Genomic DNA, 17,592 nt, shown 5'->3' on the forward strand with positions numbered 1-17,592 from the left:
TTACATAGAACCTGTCTGGCAATGTGAAGCAGGCTAGAAGGTCTGAAAAAGCAGCACGCGATACCATGTTCTATAGAGATTCAAATACAGATGCAAAACAAAGTCATTGAAATGTATCAGTCATTATCCACAAGTGGTGAACCTTCCCCGGAGTAGCTAGGCTTTACCAAAATTTCACCAAGAGGGTATTGACAGTTCATCCAGAAGGTCTTAAAAGAAACCAGATAAACATCTAAAGACCTGCAGGCCTCACAGTTAAAGAGATTGCTCAAGGTAAATATAAACGTGGGCAGCAGCAGTAAATCTGATAAAATAACAAAATCAGTCTTATTCACCCCTTTTCTATCTTGACATTTGCAGCATCTCTCTTCGGGCCTGCAGCACTGATATCATCTTCCTTGCTGCAGCAGTAAAATTCCATCACTACCTTCAGCAGTATACAGCACGTGACTGCTGAGGTCAGTACTGGCTGCAGTGGTGACTTGGTTTATAGGGATATCACCATTGCATCCAGGAAAACAAACACCGATGAGGAGTACCAGAGCTCAACAATGAAAGCTGCAGGGGAGAGAAGGGGTATAACTTTTTGTTATTTTGTAACAAGTTAAGCTCCTACCTAGGTTGTAATGTAAAATATTATTTTAAGGTTAATATATACAATTCCACAATAAGAAAGACAAAGTCTGCATTCCACTGTAAGAACATTATACCACCAGTCAAAAGTGGTGGTAGTATGATGTGCAGTACCCCAGAATAGGGTACTTACAAATTGTTTCTGGTTATTTAAATGTAATATACTGTTATTTAATGCATTTTACACACCCAGTGTAGTTTTGTATGGATCATTCGGGGTTAAGGATCCTGACTCTGCCCCTGCAGGAAGTTAGTTGTTGGACTTAGATCTACCCCTAGCTCATTGGGTAGTGTGCTAGTGGCGGAAGTGGGAGTAATCTACATGTACTCACTCCCTGGAGAACTCAACCTTCATCCTGGAGAATCACTATCTCTGAGGAATTTACAGAGAAAAAAACCATCTCTGCTACACAGTACTCCACAGAAAGCGAAAGGTGACGAACCAAGAAGGACCAGAATCTGCATGGCCGAGCATTGGAGTCAGTTAGTAAGGTTTTTACTGTTTAAGGTTGATTTGGAGATATAGAGAGGAGGAGTACTAGAATCTCCATTCTGTTCTGTATCCATACAATGCTATCTGGAAGATTTGCACGGAGAATGGTTTGGAAATGTCTTTTGATACTATTGGATGTCCCATTCTGCACTTTAGTATAATGAGAAATTTATCTTCTACTGTATAACCAGCCTGAATACTGACTCCAGCACTATACAGCGGCCACTGCAACTACATCTCTTGCCTTGCACCCGAGCCACTACTACTCCCATCCTCCACTCTGCTCTTCCAGGGCTTGCAGCAAATGGTCTAGGGCTGCTTTGCTTCTGCAGGATCAGGATGTCTTGTAACAATTGATGGACAATGATATTATCTGTAAAGACCTGCGGAATATGTCAGTGCTATCTATATAAGGGAGGAAAATAAACCATGAATTCTCCTCTCTATCAGAAAATTCTTAAGGAGAATGTCTGCCCGTCAGTTCATGACCTGAAGCTCAACTTTGTTGGGTTATTCAGCTGGCCAATTATCCAAAGCATACAAGACCTTACATGAGCAGTCCATGCTCAAAAACCCTCCATTGTAGCCAAATGTAAACAATACTGCAAAATGGAGAAGGCCAAAACTCCTCCACAGCCATGCAGAAGTCTCAAGTTATCAGAAACTTATCACTGGAGTTCTTACTGACGAGGGTGGCTCTGATGGTTATTACGTTTAGGGGGGCAATGACTTTTTCTTACACGGGATAAGGGTTTTGAATGTAATGTTTATCTTTAATAAATGGATTAAGCATATAAAAACAGCATTTTGTGTTTTCTTGTGTTGTCTTTATGTAATATTAAAATTAGTTGCATGATCCGACACATGTAAATGTGACAAAGTATCAGAAATAGAAGATATGGGGTGAGGGGCTAAGCATAATAATAGTTACAGTTCAATAGACGTACTTAATTATAAATGTAAATACCGACCCACCCAACAGCTGCACTTCAAAACATGTTTTGCTAGGCAGCTTCCTCCAGGGGGTATCAATCTATAGTGCTTGCTAATAGCAGACAAATTAAAAAAACTTATTTTATTTAATAAGGAGTCTTTCAAAAGGACAGAAAGTATAAAGGACAGATACTTCTCCACTTTTTTGAATTCACTCCTGGTTTTGGCTTCCAAAACTGCATGCAGAAACCTGACCATGTGCCTTACTCTTAAAGGATTTATCCTGGAAATGACAATGATGACCTAACCTCAGGATAGGTCATCATTATCACATCAGCGGGGGTCCAAGTCCTGGCGCCACCGCCTGTCAGCTGTTCTACGGAGCTGTGGCGCTCACCGGAGCTCTGGTGAGCACTTCGGACACTTCTCACAGCTTACAAAGCACAGCGCCGTACATGGTATAGTGGCTGTGCTTGGTATTGCAACTCAGCCCCATTCATTTCAATGGGGCTGAGCTGCAACTAGGCAATGTGACCAATGTATGGTGACATCACATGGCCTAGGAAGAGGCTGCTGTGCTCACGGCGCACCAAACTTCCTCCAACAGCCTATCTACAGGGGTCCCCCCATGTCGGTGATTGCCGCAAACCGCAGGTCAATTCAGATCTGTGGTTTGCGGCTTTTTATGTTGCGGGGGCGGCGGTGCCATCGGGTCCCCGTGGGGCTATAGGGGGGGACCCGATGGCATGGAAGGCAGCGCGATGCCTGTGAGATCCAGCCATCAAAGAAGAAAGTTTATCCAGCTCACCATAAGCGTTCGGTGCACGGAGAGGACCGGACCCGTTCCTTGTATAATCAAAGAAATAAAGGAATATTCTCCAGCATCCGTCAGTATTGGTAGTCTTTATTGTACATCGGTATACCAGTACATGCTTCAATCTTCACCACTCTACACCACAGGTTAACATGTTTCAAACTCGGAAGTTCTTAGTCAGGTTATGACTAAGAACTTCCGAGTTTGAAACATGTTAACCTGTGGTGGAGGGTGGTGAAGATTGAAGCATGTACTGGTATACCGATCTACAATAAAGACAACCAATACTGACGGATGCTGGAGAATATTCCTTTATTTCTTTGATTATACAAGGAACGGGTCCGGTCCTCTCCGTGCACCGAACGCTTATATACCGATCTACAATAAAGACAACCAATACTGACGGATGCTGGAGAATATTCCTTTATTTCTGTGAGATCCAGCCCCCTGGATCTCACAGGCCGGAAGCTGTATGAGTAATACTCACTGTATTACTCATACAGCCAATGCATTCAAATACAGAAGTATTGGAATGCATTGTAAAAGTTTAGACCGCGCCCCAAAATAGTGCCAATCAAACAGTCATCTCATCCCGCAAAAATCATACCCTACCCAAGATAATCGGCCAAAAACTGAAAAAACTATGGCTCTCAGACTATGGAAACACTAAAACATGATTTTTTTTTTGTTTCAAAAATAAAATCATTGTGTAAAACTTACATTTAAAAAAAAGTATACATATTAGGTATTGCCGCATTCGTGACAACCTGGTCTATAAAAATACCACATGATCTAACCTGTCAGATGAATGTTGTAAATAACAAAACAGCTATTTCTTGTTACCTTGCCTCACAAAAAGTGTAATATAGAGCAACCAAAAATCATATGTCCCATAAAATAGTACCAACAAAACTGCCACCTTATCCCGTAGTTTCTAAAATGGGGTCACTTTTTTGAAGTTTCTACTCTAGGGGTGCATCAGCGGGGCTTCAAATGGAACATGGTGTCAAAAAACCAGTCCAGCAAAATCTGCCTTCGAAAACCGTATGGCATTCCTTTACTTCTGCGCCCTGCCGTGTGCCCCTACAGCGGTTTACGACCACATATGGGGTGTTTTTGTAAACTACAGAATCAGAGCCATAAATATTTTGTTTGGCTGTTAACTATTGCTTTGTAACTGGAAAAAAATTATTAAAATGGAAAATCTGTCAAAAAAGTAAAATTTTTAAATTGTATCTCTATTTTCCATTAATTCTTGTGGAACATCTAAAGGGTTAACAAAGTTTGTAAAATCAGTTTTGAATACCTTGAGGGGTGTAGTTTCTAGATTGGGGTCATTTTTGGGTGGTTTCTATTATGTAAGCCTCACAAAGTGACTTCAGACCTGAACTGGTCCTTTTTAAAAGTGGGTTTTTGAAAATTTCTTCTAAACTTCGAAACATTGTAACATCCCCAAAAAAATTTAATGTCATTCCCAAAATGATCCAAACATGAAATAGACATATGGGGAATGTAAAGTAATAACTATTTTTGTAGGTATTACTATGTATTATAGAAGTAGAGAAATTGAAACTTGGAAATTAGCAAATTTTTCTAAAGTTTTGGCAAATTTTTGTATTTTTTTATAAATAAAAATGAATTTTTTTTTTTACCTCATTTTACCAGTGTCATGAAGTACAATATGTGACGAAAAAACAATCTCAGAATGGCCTGGATAAGTCAAAGCGTTTTAAAGTTATCACCACTTAAAGTGACACTGGTCAGATTTGCAAAAAATGGCCTGGTCCTTAAGGTGAAATATGTCTGTGTGCTTAAGGAGTTAATGGATAACTGTCATATTATTATTATTATTAATAATAATAATAATAATAATAATAATAATAATATTATTATTATTATTTTTGGCTAAAGTGTAGGGCAAGTGATGGGTAACAATTTTGCAATAGACTTTATTTAGCCAAAACGTTTATTTTTGGTAGAAAACTGGGGCTGAAATGGCCCTTAGCAGCACTCTTCAAAAGAGCGTTGCTAAGGGCCATCTGTCTCCGATTAAAAAAGACAGGCTGTGCAGCCAGACGCTATGCTTCTGCCTCCCGTGCTTCCCTGGGAGACAGAAGGCTGGGCACAGGAGTCTTAGGAGTTAAAATGACATTTATGTTCCCCCTTTTTATGCAATCTAATGCTCCGTTACATTCACTGACTTGCGATCCCTGTGATAATAATTCATGTAGCAGCCGGCTCACTGTGCACAGTGCTTCTACTTCCGGCGGCTGCTTCATGAATTATTATCACAGGGATCGCAGGTCAGTGAATGTAACGGAGCATTAGATTGCATAGAAAGGGGGATTATAAATGTCATTTTAACTCCTAAGACTCCTGTGCCCAGCCTTCTGTCTCCCAGGGAAGCACGGGAGGCAGAAGCATAGCGTCTGGCTGCACAGCCCGTCTTTTCTAATGGACGGATGGCCCTTAGCAACGCTCTTTTGAAGAGTGCTGCTAAGGGCCATTTCAGCCCAGTTTTCTACCAAAAATAAACGTTTTGGCTAAATAAAGTCTATTGCAAAATTGCTACCTATCACTTGCCCCTCACTTTAGCAAAATAAATAAATAAATATGACAGTTATCCTTTAAAGGGAACCTGTCACCTCTACTATGCTACCCTCACTGAGCATTTCTAAATGTTCATTGTGTTACCCTAAACATATAAATTACACTTTTAATTTCATTTGCAGACGAATTCAATAAGTATTATGCATTTTTGTACTTCCCGCCTTTTTTGCAAATTAACATAAAAGAGTCATATCTTGTGTGACCAGAGAAGAGTCATATTTTCAAGATTCATCTCAGGTTAATTTGCATATGTATAAAATCGTTTTTTTTACACAATAAAAGCACACAAAGCTATGGGGACTGGGTATTGAGGATGTACTAGCGGCCATCTAGCAACCCATGTCCTAAGCTCTATACACAAAATCCAGGTGACAGGTTCCCTTTAAGCCGTTTCGGCTTTTGCATCCGGATTAAAATTCCACAAGTTTGGACGTGCTGTCTACGTTTTTTTATTTTTGTTTTTTTATTTTATTTTTTCATCTTTACTGTCCTCAGGATAGGTCATCAATATAATTTACTGGGTAACCCCTTTAGTGTTTATTCTTTGTTCCTCAGGGCTCAAAATCTAATTTTCCTAAGTCAAACATTGATACACTAGGGCCAAGTTCATGGGAAGCCGGTAGTTTTACTGCCACAATCTAACCTGAACTCGGCTGCTTGTATGGAAAAACCAAAGACAATGCTGAGACGTGACCCACATGTGGAAAGCTTTAGCATACTACAGCTACAGTGAGAGGTCACAAGTTCTTTGATTGCAAACAGCCTGCTAAACTGATGGCTGGAAAACAAACTGCTATTAATCAAGATAAATTGTTTCTGGGGCAGTCTATTTTCACAACCCTGACAAATTCTGAGAATTTCATTACTTCTCCTTGTGGCTCCACAGGACTTGATAATGATGAATAGAAAGAACAAAAAGAGGAAGACAGAGACAGGCATTAGGGTTGTCTTAAATTTTTGTCTAATGATTCGGCTTTGCAATGATATGCTCAGAATGATACTTTTCTAATCCTATACAGGGAGTGCAGAATTATTAGGCAAGTTGTATTTTTGAGGATTAATTTTATTATTGAACAACAACCATGTTCTCAATGAACCCAAAAAACTCATTAATATCAAAGCTGAATATTTTTGGAAGTAGTTTTTAGTTTGTTTTTAGTTTTAGCTATTTTAGGGGGATATCTGTGTGTGCATTTGACTATTACTGTGCATAATTATTAGGCAACTTAACAAAAAACAAATATATACCCATTTCAATTATTTATTTTTACCAGTGAAACCAATATAACATCTCAACATTCACAAATATACATTTCTGACATTCAAAAACAAAACAAAAACAAATCAGTGACCAATATAGCCACCTTTCTTTGCAAGGACACTCAAAAGCCTGCCATCCATGGATTCTGTCAGTGTTTTGATCTGTTCACCATCAACATTGCGTGCAGCAGCAACCACAGCCTCCCAGACACTGTTCAGAGAGGTGTACTGTTTTCCCTCCTTGTAAATCTCACATTTGATGATGGACCACAGGTTCTCAATGGGGTTCAGATCAGGTGAACAAGGAGGCCATGTCATTAGATTTTCTTCTTTTATACCCTTTCTTGCCAGCCACGCTGTGGAGTACTTGGACGCGTGTGATGGAGCATTGTCCTGCATGAAAATCATGTTTTTCTTAAAGGATGCAGACTTCTTCCTGTACCACTGCTTGAAGAAGGTGTCTTCCAGAAACTGGCAGTAGGACTGGGAGTTGAGCTTGACTCCATCCTCAACCCGAAAAGGCCCCACAAGCTCATCTTTGATGATACCAGCCCAAACCAGTACTCCACCTCCACCTTGCTGGCGTCTGAGTCGGACTGGAGCTCTCTGCCCTTTACCAATCCAGCCACGGGCCCATCCATCTGGCCCATCAAGACTCACTCTCATTTCATCAGTCCATAAAACCTTAGAAAAATCAGTCTTGAGATATTTCTTGGCCCAGTCTTGACGTTTCAGCTTGTGTGTCTTGTTCAGTGGTGGTCGTCTTTCAGCCTTTCTTACCTTGGCCATGTCTGTGAGTATTGCACACCTTGTGCTTTTGGGCACTCCAGTGATGTTGCAGCTCTGAAATATGGCCAAATTGGTGGCAAGTGGCATCTTGGCAGCTGCATGCTTGACTTTTCTCAGTTCATGGGCAGTTATTTTGCGCCTTGGTTTTTCCACACGCTTCTTGCGACCCTGTTGACTATTTTGAATGAAACGCTTGATTGTTCGATGATCACGCTTCAGAAGCTTTGCAATTTTAAGAGTGCTGCATCCCTCTGCAAGATATCTCACTATTTTTGACTTTTCTGAGCCTGTCAAGTCCTTCTTTTGACCCATTTTGCCAAAGGAAAGGAAGTTGCCTAATAATTATGCACACCTAATATAGGGTGTTGATGTCATTAGACCACACCCCTTCTCATTACAGAGATGCACATCACCTAATATGCTTAATTGGTAGTAGGCTTTCGAGCCTATACAGCTTGGAGTAAGACAACATGCATAAAGAGGATGATGTGGTCAAAATACTCATTTGCCTAATAATTCTGCACTCCCTGTATACCTTCATATATGCCCTCATTTGCATACCCTCCTATCTTATATGCTTTAATGCAGCTCCAGATGTGGATACTATGGAGCAACCTGACCAAACTGTCTATTATAGTGACAGTTTAAAAAAAAAATATGTTGAATTTTGCTCAGAATATTTTAACAATCGTTTTGGTTGGACAAGTTCTCCTAGGTATTATGTGTAACTTCACTACATGGTAAGAGGCAATATTGTACAGTAGGTCCATGCCAGGGCCGTACCTAATGTTGGGTACCCCGGTAATGTACTCCAGGTTCTAGTTGACAGGGAGGCGCCAAGAAGTCACTTTGCCTTTGTCCATAGTATGTATATACAGGGTGAGAGAACTGAACCTTTACCCTGGGTAAAATAAATCTTAGCTGCTGCTCTGCTCCATGCTACAGATGAATAATGTCGTAAGATTCAGATTATTCTCTTTTTCATTTACAGATCACTATATTCAGATTCTGGTTTGTGAGCATGAATGTGTAAGAGAGCTCTCCACGCGTCCTGCACGTTTGTCACCGATTGAGAACTTCCTTCCTTTGCACTATGACTTCCTGCAGTTCAGCTACTATAGAGGTAATGCTGACCACATGTAACACTGGATCCTGATATGTAGCTATGCTGTAATTTAGCCATTTTTATCTCTTATATGGCTTTACAGGTTGCGATAATGCATAAATGCCCTTCTCGTCCATGCCACCTTCTAAAGATGAAAGTCTCATACAATGCGCTGTGCAGATACAATCTGAAGCAACACTCAACAGGGATAGTCATAATTACTTAAAATGTAAACCTTATTGTCACATGTAAAGCAACCCTTAGTGATAAATGTTAACACACGCAAGTCAAAATAGGATCTGCCAGCAGAAACTAATCCACTTGTTGACAGGTTCCAGGTAGTAAAAGAAGAATTTTTTTATATAGTGCAACCTGAAAGAAATAAGAGAAGCTTGTGAAAGATATATTTTTGGAAAAATACACACTTTCTATTTTTTATTATATGGGCTCATACTGATTAAACATTTCAGTTTAGGTTTCATCTAACATCTGAGTCATTAACAGACAAAAAGGTGGAATATATCAAAGACTGGCCCACACTCTGCCCCCTCCACAAGCTCTTTTTGGAAAGGGGAGAGGGTGGCATAGATTTTGAAGCAGTGGAATTTATAGACCCTTGGTTTGTAACTTTTTTATGCCAGAAATCTGTCGTAGGGGATGAGAAGTTCTCCAAAGTGTTTATCCCCCATTGTAGGGCAGTGGTTGTATACATTTAATCATTCTCATGATCATGTTGCGAACCGTGAATCCGAAGTTGCGTGAAGTTGTTTCAGGCTTTTTAGTCTTCATCAGCACAGGGGATGGAAACCATGGCTTTATTAAGTAAGACATGGGGCAATCCACTATAAGTTTAACTGCATCATACAATTCCTACAGGCACAATGATATCCTACTGCTGCTGATGTATATATGACACTGTAGTAACATAAATACTCATGTTTTAACTTGTATGATTTTATCTTTATCGTGTCTCTCTCTGCTATGACTTTCAGGTTAGACCTTAAATCTTTCTGTCTGGAAAAACTTGAGTTCATGGATGATTGTGTGCTGTGGCAAAAAACTGATGAGAATATTAATGTTTTTTGTATTAACAATCAGTTGGAGATCACTTGAAAGCTCTAGAATGTGCCAAGTCCTACCTACTCTTCCATCCTGATGACTTGGATGTGTCTGAAAATGTCAGCTTTTATGAAAGCCTTATAAGTGACTATATGGATCCAGCTGATGTCGGACCTAGAAAGGTGAGTGAGATCACAGTGGCTTGTGATATTGTCATTGGTGGTCATTATTACTACAGCCATAGTCGTACATTCAAAAGTTTCCCAAATAAAGCAAGGCAAGTGTAATATTTTTTTTTAGTACTGTGTGAGCGATTTCCCTTAAAGTAAATGAAGACACAATGTTATGTACAGATGCTGACTCTGGATGATGAAATAATACTGGATTAATTTATTATCTTTAAGATATTTCTCAATGTTATTGCCAAAGAGTATGCAGTATCTACATAGACGCATGGGATAGGAATGATAAGATAGACCTCTGCTTGTTCCAGACCAAGATATTTTTACTCATAACCCGCCACAGACTGAGGTCTATGTTAACACTTTAGTAGGCGAGCATCTTGGTTATTCTGCTTAATGATTACTGGTTTATTGCAGGAAGCAGCAGAATTTGTAAGGCGTCATAGACTGGAAGCTGAAATCCTCCACTCTGCCGCTGAAGGTCTAGGATTCAGATACAATGAACCAGTAAGTAAAAAATAAAGATCGAGTACGTCCAGCTTCAATTCCATACCAGAAATGTCAGGAGTAACTGCAGATAGACCAAGTATTTAAAGGACATCTGTCAGCAGATGTGTACCTATGACACTGGCTGACCTGTTACATGTGCACTTGGCAGCTGAAGGCATCTGTGTTGGTCCCATGTTCTTATGTACCCGCATTGCTGAGATAAATGATGTTTTATATATGCAAATGAGCCTGTAGGGGGCATTGCCATTACACCTAGAGGCTCTGCTGTGCCCTCTCCAGGACCAGGCAGTGAAAACTTTTTGACGCCTGACTTCTAAAGTCTTGCACTGCGTCGTGCATTTCAGTATCCGACACGGCGCAGTACAAGAGAGAGGCTTGCAGTACAGAAGAGAACTGCTGGCGAGCCTCATTCCTGTACTGCGCTTGTTCCAGATACTGAAGCGCACAGCGCAGCTCGACTTTGGGTGAAGTCAGGGCCAGGTGTGATCATGTTTACACTGCCTGGCCCTGTCAAAGTGAAGGGTGGCATCACTTGCAGAGAGAGCAGTGCCTCTAGGTATAATGGCAACACCCTCGTTGCTCCTAGACGCTCATTTGCTGCCAAGCTCACATGCAACATGTTCGCTAGTTTCATAGGCACAAATCTGCTGACAGATGCCTTTTGACTAACTCCCATTTCATACTATAAGATATTAGAATTTTTTGTCAGCAAATTCTTTGCTTTCCTCTAACATGATCCACTTCTATTTTACCAATTATATGCACATATAAAATATTGCCATGTGGTTCTTGACTAGGTAATGGAGCGGTCTCAAAATGAAGGGACGAAATTTAGTCAGGGGATTAAAAAATGAATTGTACCAAAAATGTTTAATTAATAGACCTCTAAATATACTTACTTTTAAAGTGTTTTTTCCAGTACTTAGCTACTGATGACCTATTGACTGGGTGTGACATCTGGCACCTGCACCAATCAGCTTCAGGTATCCACTGGCACTGGAAACTGTACAGAAGATGGACGGCTGCCACTGAAGTACCCTGGCAGGGCCACTAGATGGTGAATGGAACCACTGCATAGTTTCCATTGTTGATGGCTGTCCAGAACAGCTGATCGGTGTTGGACCCCTACCAACCTGATATTAATGAAACTCCTTTAATTCCTCACTATTTCCATGCTGTCTCTGTGTCTCTGGAAGACATGTCACATCAGAGACGCATCAGAGAGTGCTGTAGCGACATTGCTAATTTGCTATGATTTCAATTGGCTGGCTCTTCTCTTGTGATGGTAAGGTATACAAAGAGAGAGGGACTGAGGAAAGTCTTTAATTCTGGAGGTAAATTATAACATCTGTCACATATAGGCATGAGGCCGTCACATCACTAGTTCAGGTTCTATCATTTCCAAATTTACTGCCACTGTTGAGAATAAAAGTTGATATTTTAAAACTGTAAAATCATTACCTTGGTGCCCCAAGCGCTTTATATTCTTTCCTCTGAAACTGGATCGATGGGCCAGTTTAACAGTTTAATGAAAACACTTTTCTTTTAACTTAAATGGAAGTGAAGTACTAATTCTTTCCTCCCCCACTGTAATATCTGTGATATGAGCACACTTGTAGAGTGAGATATCATGGCTCATTTGACGGCAGCATATGTGTACTCAAATCAGTCCACGGAAGAAATTCCTATAAAGAGCTCTGAAATGCTTTCATCTTTAAAGAATGTAGGTGAAGAAGGGGCCTCTCCACACCAATGCATGATTTAGCTCAATAGACATTGCGGCCTTGAACTAACAGAGCAGAACGTATTGGAATAAGGCAGCCCTTCCCTACCTCATTCAGCAGACTTCACTGTGAGTGGAGCACAGTGGACATTAATGCAGCGTGAAAACCCAAATTTACCGAAACCTAATTCTTAGCTATTGCTACTGAGCTGCAGAGATGTATACCTCATGAGATTACTTAACGGAGTGCTTGTTACTACAGGCAGTGATACAAAGGTTCTTTTCTATCTGTGCCAGATCATAGATTGCACAGTGATTGTTTTTCATATTGTTCCATTGAATGTTTGACTCCTGCTCCGATAAATATTTGCTTCTGTCTGTATTTAAAATCACAATTCCAATACTGTCATTTAGACTATAGACCATAGCAAGCCATACAAATTAGATTAATGCAAGCCAAACCTGCCGATTTCAGCAGGACCCGCTGACTATATAATGTGTATTAGGGACCTGCCAACAGCAGGCGAAGGAAAGAACGATTGGGTTGTTGGATACCAGTATACCCAGTCCTTTTGTTCTCAGTGGAGATAAACAGTGGCTTACTTCCCTTTCTCTATTCACAACTTGAGAGAGTCGGGAGGGATGCATTTGGCCAGCCTAACACACTTTGCTAGCTATCACACCCGCCAACACTCAGGATGAAGATGTCATAGGGGTCCATACGATAACCAAAGCACTATTCCGCACAAAGGAGATTTCTCTAATCCATCATCTCCATCACGGTGCTGGATAGGCAAAAGTTGTTGCTGTGCATCCATTGTGCATTACTACAGGTGGAACTCGAAAAATTAGAATATCGGGCAAAGTTCATTTATTTCAGTAATGCAACTTAAAAGGTGAAACTAACATATGAGATAGACTCATTACATGCAAAGCGAGATATTTCAAGCCTTTATTTGTTATAATTTGGATGATTATGGCTTACAGCTTATGAAGCACAGAAAAAAAATGCACCAAACGGATATGTCACTGACTATACTAGCTAGTCATACAAGCAGATATTAAAAGCTGAGACTTTTGCCAATGTATTCCTGTCAGGAACACATCGGAGCCCATCATGCACAACGTCACGGTCTCTCAGCATGGCAAGGGTCCTACCACTACGCTAACTATGGTGTGAACACGGTCTGAAGGTGATGTAATCCAGCTCACAGCCAAGCTTCCACACAACCGCATAGCAGGACAACTAGTGCAATGTGAATAAAGCAAGACTGTAAGCCACACCCATATCAGACCGTGTGATGGAAGCTACCAGGTGCAAAGGAATGTTAAATGCCAGGTAAAGGCACATTCAATACATATGGAACAAAATCACTGAAATATTGTGGCAAATATGGGGGAACTGCTCAAACCCCAAACACTGTAGCGTGTTTCTCATTGGGGGAGCAGTCCCACCGCATGTGGACTGCAGCAAACGACTATCCCCAGCAAAAAATGCGTACAATGGAGGATGCCAGCGTGGTCCACATGCACCACAAAGGCATCCTACACAAAACGGAGCATTGTGCGGATGAAAATATAATTATATAAATCACAGAAAAAAATGCACCATACGGATATGCCACTGACTATACTAGCTAGTCATACAAGCTGAGATTAAAAGCTGAGACTTTTGGCTTATGAAGCCCCAAAGTCACAATTTTGAGGTCCCCTTTGCTCAGGGGGTATGGATTCATTAGCTGACTAGAGTGTGACACTTTGAGCCTAGAATATTAAACCTTTTCACAATATTCTAATTTTAAGCTGCAATAATGCAATTCCTTTTAAGTTTCATTACTGAAATAAATGGACTTTTGCACAATATTCTAATTTTTCGAGTTTCACCTGTATAAGCATCACTTAGGGCTCATGCACACTACCAGTTTATAGTCAGTATTGCTATGTTAGGCTACTTTCACACTAGCGTTTTTCTTTTCCAGCATAGAGTTCTGTCAAAAGGGCTCAATGCCGGAAAAGAACTGATCAGGTATATCTCATGCATTCTGAATGGAGAGTAATCCGTTTAGGAGGCATCAGGATGTCTTCAGTTCAGTCATTTTGACTGATCAGGCAAAAGATAAAAACCGCAGCATGCTACGGTTTTATCCCCGGCCCAAAAAACGGAACACTTGCCTGAATGCCGGATCCGACCTTTTTTTCCATAGGAATGTATTAGTGCCGGATCCGTCCTTCCGGTCTGCGCAGACCGAAAAAAAGGTGAGAAAAAAAAATGCCGGATCCGTTTTGCCGGATGACACCGGAAAGACGGATCCGGCATTTCAATGCATTTTTCTGACTGATCAAGCATTTTTAAGACTGATCAGGATCCTGTTCAGTCTTACAAATGCCATCAGTTGGCATACGTTTTGCCAGATCTGGATCACTCTGCCGCAATTGTGAAAGTAGTCTTATATGGCATCCATCGTCTAGAGTGGACCCATACTATGCAGTACCTTCATGTGCCTCAGATTTCATACTGAACTGCAGGTGTGACCTTCTCCAGCACATTTTCTATAACAGTATGCCAGCATTTCTTCTAGGGCAGCGGTCCCCAACCGCCGGGCCGCGGCCCAAGATCGGGCCCTGGGAGATATGTTGCCGGGCCGCAGAGGAGAGAGGAGGGCAGACGCCAGTCCCGACTCGTACATGTTGCCAACATTAGTGGAGACGGAGGGAGGGACAGAGAGAGGGAATCCCTCCCTCCCATGACGCGGCCGCTGCAGAGCCCAATACAATGAGCGGGCTCTGAGGCGCCGCACCACTGCCACCAATGAATATGTCTAATATTAAAGTAGGAGGAGGGACGGGGGAGGGTTTACCACGTCGCCGTCTCAGCTAGTGTGTTCGGCAAACGGCAGCAGCGGCAGCCTCCTCCTCCTGACTCTGTTCTCAGACCAGTCCCAGTAGCCATTAGTGATCTGGAAAGCGCAGGTACCCACACACTGTCCCACAGATGGGGTCACCTATTATTAATCTGATGTACATGGTGCTATTACATTAGTACCCCCATGTACCTCAGATTAAAAGTATGTGGCCCCCAAGCACATCATCAAATAATTGGGTTAACCATTAATATGAGGTACACATAATGAGGTTTCTTACGATTAATGTGAGGCACATGCAGGTCCAAATTGATAAAACAATGTGCCTCATATTAACAGCATGTACCTGATGCCATTAACCCCATGTTGTCAATTATGTTAAGCGGGGTTCTTGACGAGGTTGCTGTTAATATGTGGCACATGGTTTCATCAATTTAGACTTCATGTGCCTCACATTAATAGCAGAGTAACCTTATCATACTGTAGTACCCAACACCAGCCTATATATTAACCACTTCAGCCCCCCAAGCTTAAACACCCTTAATGACCAGACCACTTTTTACAATTCTGCACTACACTACTTTCACGGTTTATTGCTCGGTCATACAACTTACCACCCAAATTAATTTTACCTCCTTTTCTTCTCATTAATAGAGCTTTCATTTGGTGGTATTTCATTGCTGCTGACATTTTTACTTTCAGTTGTAATTTTTTTTAAAAATAACTACATTTCTATATAAATTTTTCTCTAAATTTATTGTTCATGTCTTTGATAAAAAAAAATGTTTGGGTAAAAAAAATGGTTTGGGTAAAATTTATAGCATTTACAAACTATGGTACAAAAATGTGAATTTCCGCATTTTGAAGCAACTCTGACTTTCTGAGCACCTGTCATGTTTCCTGAGGTTCTACAATGCCCAGACAGTACAAACACCCCACAAATGACCCCATTTCGGAAAGTAGACACCCTAAGGTATTCTCTGATGGGCATAGTGAGTTCATAGAGCTTTTTATTTTTTGTCACAATTTAGCGGAAAATTATGATTATTTTTTTTTTTTTTCTTACAAAGTCTCATATTCCACTAACTTGTGACAAAAAATAAAAACTTCCATGAACTCAGTATGCCCATCACGAAATACATTGGGGTGTCTTCTTTCCAAAATGGGGTCACTTGTGGGGTAGTTATACTGCCCTGGCATTTTAGGGGCCCTAATGCGTGAGAAGAAGTCTGGAATCCAAATGTGTAAAAAATGCCCTGTAAAATCCTAAAAGTACTCATTCGAATTTGGGCCCCTTTGCCCACCTAGGCTGCAAAAAAGTGTCACAAATGTGGTATCGACGTACTCAGGAGAAGTAGGGCAATGTGTTTTGGGGTGTATTTTTACATATACCCATGCTTGGTGAGAGAAATATCTCTCTAAAAGTCAACTTTTCCCATTTTTTTATACAAAGTTGTCATTATAGAGAGATATTTCTCTCACCCAGCATGGGTATATGTAAAAAGACACCCCAAAACACATTGCCCAACTTCTCCTGAGTACAGCGATACCAGATGTGTGACACTTTTTTGCAGCCTAGGTGCGCAAAGGGGCCCAAATTCCAATGAGTATCTTTTAGGAGGGCATTTTTAATTCCAGACTTCTTCTCACGCTTTAGGGCCCCTAAAATGCCATGCAGTATAAATACCCCACATGTGACCCCATTTTGGAAAGAAGACACCCCAAGGTATTCCGTGAGGGGCATGGCGAGTTCATAGAAGTTTTTTTTTTTTGGCACAAGTTAGCGGAAATTGTTTTTTGTTTTTTTTTTCTCATAAAGTCTCCCTTTCCGCTAACTTGTGACAAAAAATAAAATTTTACATGAACTCGCCATGCCCTTCACAAAATACCTTGAGGTGTCTTCTTTACAAAATGGGGTCACATATGGGGTATTTATACTGCCCTGGCATTTTAGGGGCCTTAAAACGTGAGAAGAAGTCTGGAATATAAATGTCTAAAAAATGTTACGCATTTGGATTCTGTGAGGGGTATGGTGAGTTCATGTGAGATTTTATTTTTTTGTCACAAGTTAGTGGAATATGAGACTTTGTAAGAAAAAAGAAAAAAAAATATCAATTTCCGCTAACTTGTGCCAAAAAAAGTCTGAATGGAGCCTTACAGGGGGGTGATCAATGACAGGGGGGAGATCAGGGAGTCTATATGGGGTGATCACCCCCCTGTCATTGATCACCCCCCTGTAAGGCTCCATTCAGACGTCCGTATGTGTTTTGCGGATCCGATCCATGGATCCGTGGATCCGCAAAACACATGCGGACCTCTGAATGGAGCCAGCCTTACAAGGGGGTGATCAATGACAGGGGGTTATCAGGGAGTCTATATGGGGTGATCACCCCCCTGTAAGGCTCCATTCAGACGTCCGTATGTGTTTTGCGGATCCGCTCCATGGATCCGTGGATCCGCAAAACACATACGAACCTCTGAATGGAGACAGCCTTACAGGGGGGTGATCAATGACAGGGAGATCTATATGGGCTATATGTCATTGATCACCCCCCTGTTAGGCTCCATTCAGACGTTCGTATGTGTTTTGTGGATCCGCGGATCCATGGATCGGATCCGC

At 41.1% G+C, this 17,592-nt stretch overlaps 1 protein-coding gene across 1 annotated transcript in view; it reads left to right on the forward strand.

Moving 5' to 3' along the window:
- Positions 1-17,592, forward strand: part of P3H2 (prolyl 3-hydroxylase 2) — a 216,377-nt gene that overhangs the window by 165,141 nt on the left and 33,644 nt on the right. The window contains exons 4-6 of the mRNA XM_040428371.1: positions 8,524-8,655; positions 9,736-9,878; positions 10,296-10,385. Coding sequence (XP_040284305.1) covers positions 8,524-8,655; positions 9,736-9,878; positions 10,296-10,385 — 365 coding nt within the window. The remainder of the gene's footprint in view (positions 1-8,523; positions 8,656-9,735; positions 9,879-10,295; positions 10,386-17,592) is intronic.

The sequence above is a fragment of the Bufo bufo genome, chromosome 4 (assembly GCF_905171765.1).
Source record: "Bufo bufo chromosome 4, aBufBuf1.1, whole genome shotgun sequence".
In the NCBI taxonomy this organism is placed as follows: domain Eukaryota; kingdom Metazoa; phylum Chordata; class Amphibia; order Anura; family Bufonidae; genus Bufo; species Bufo bufo.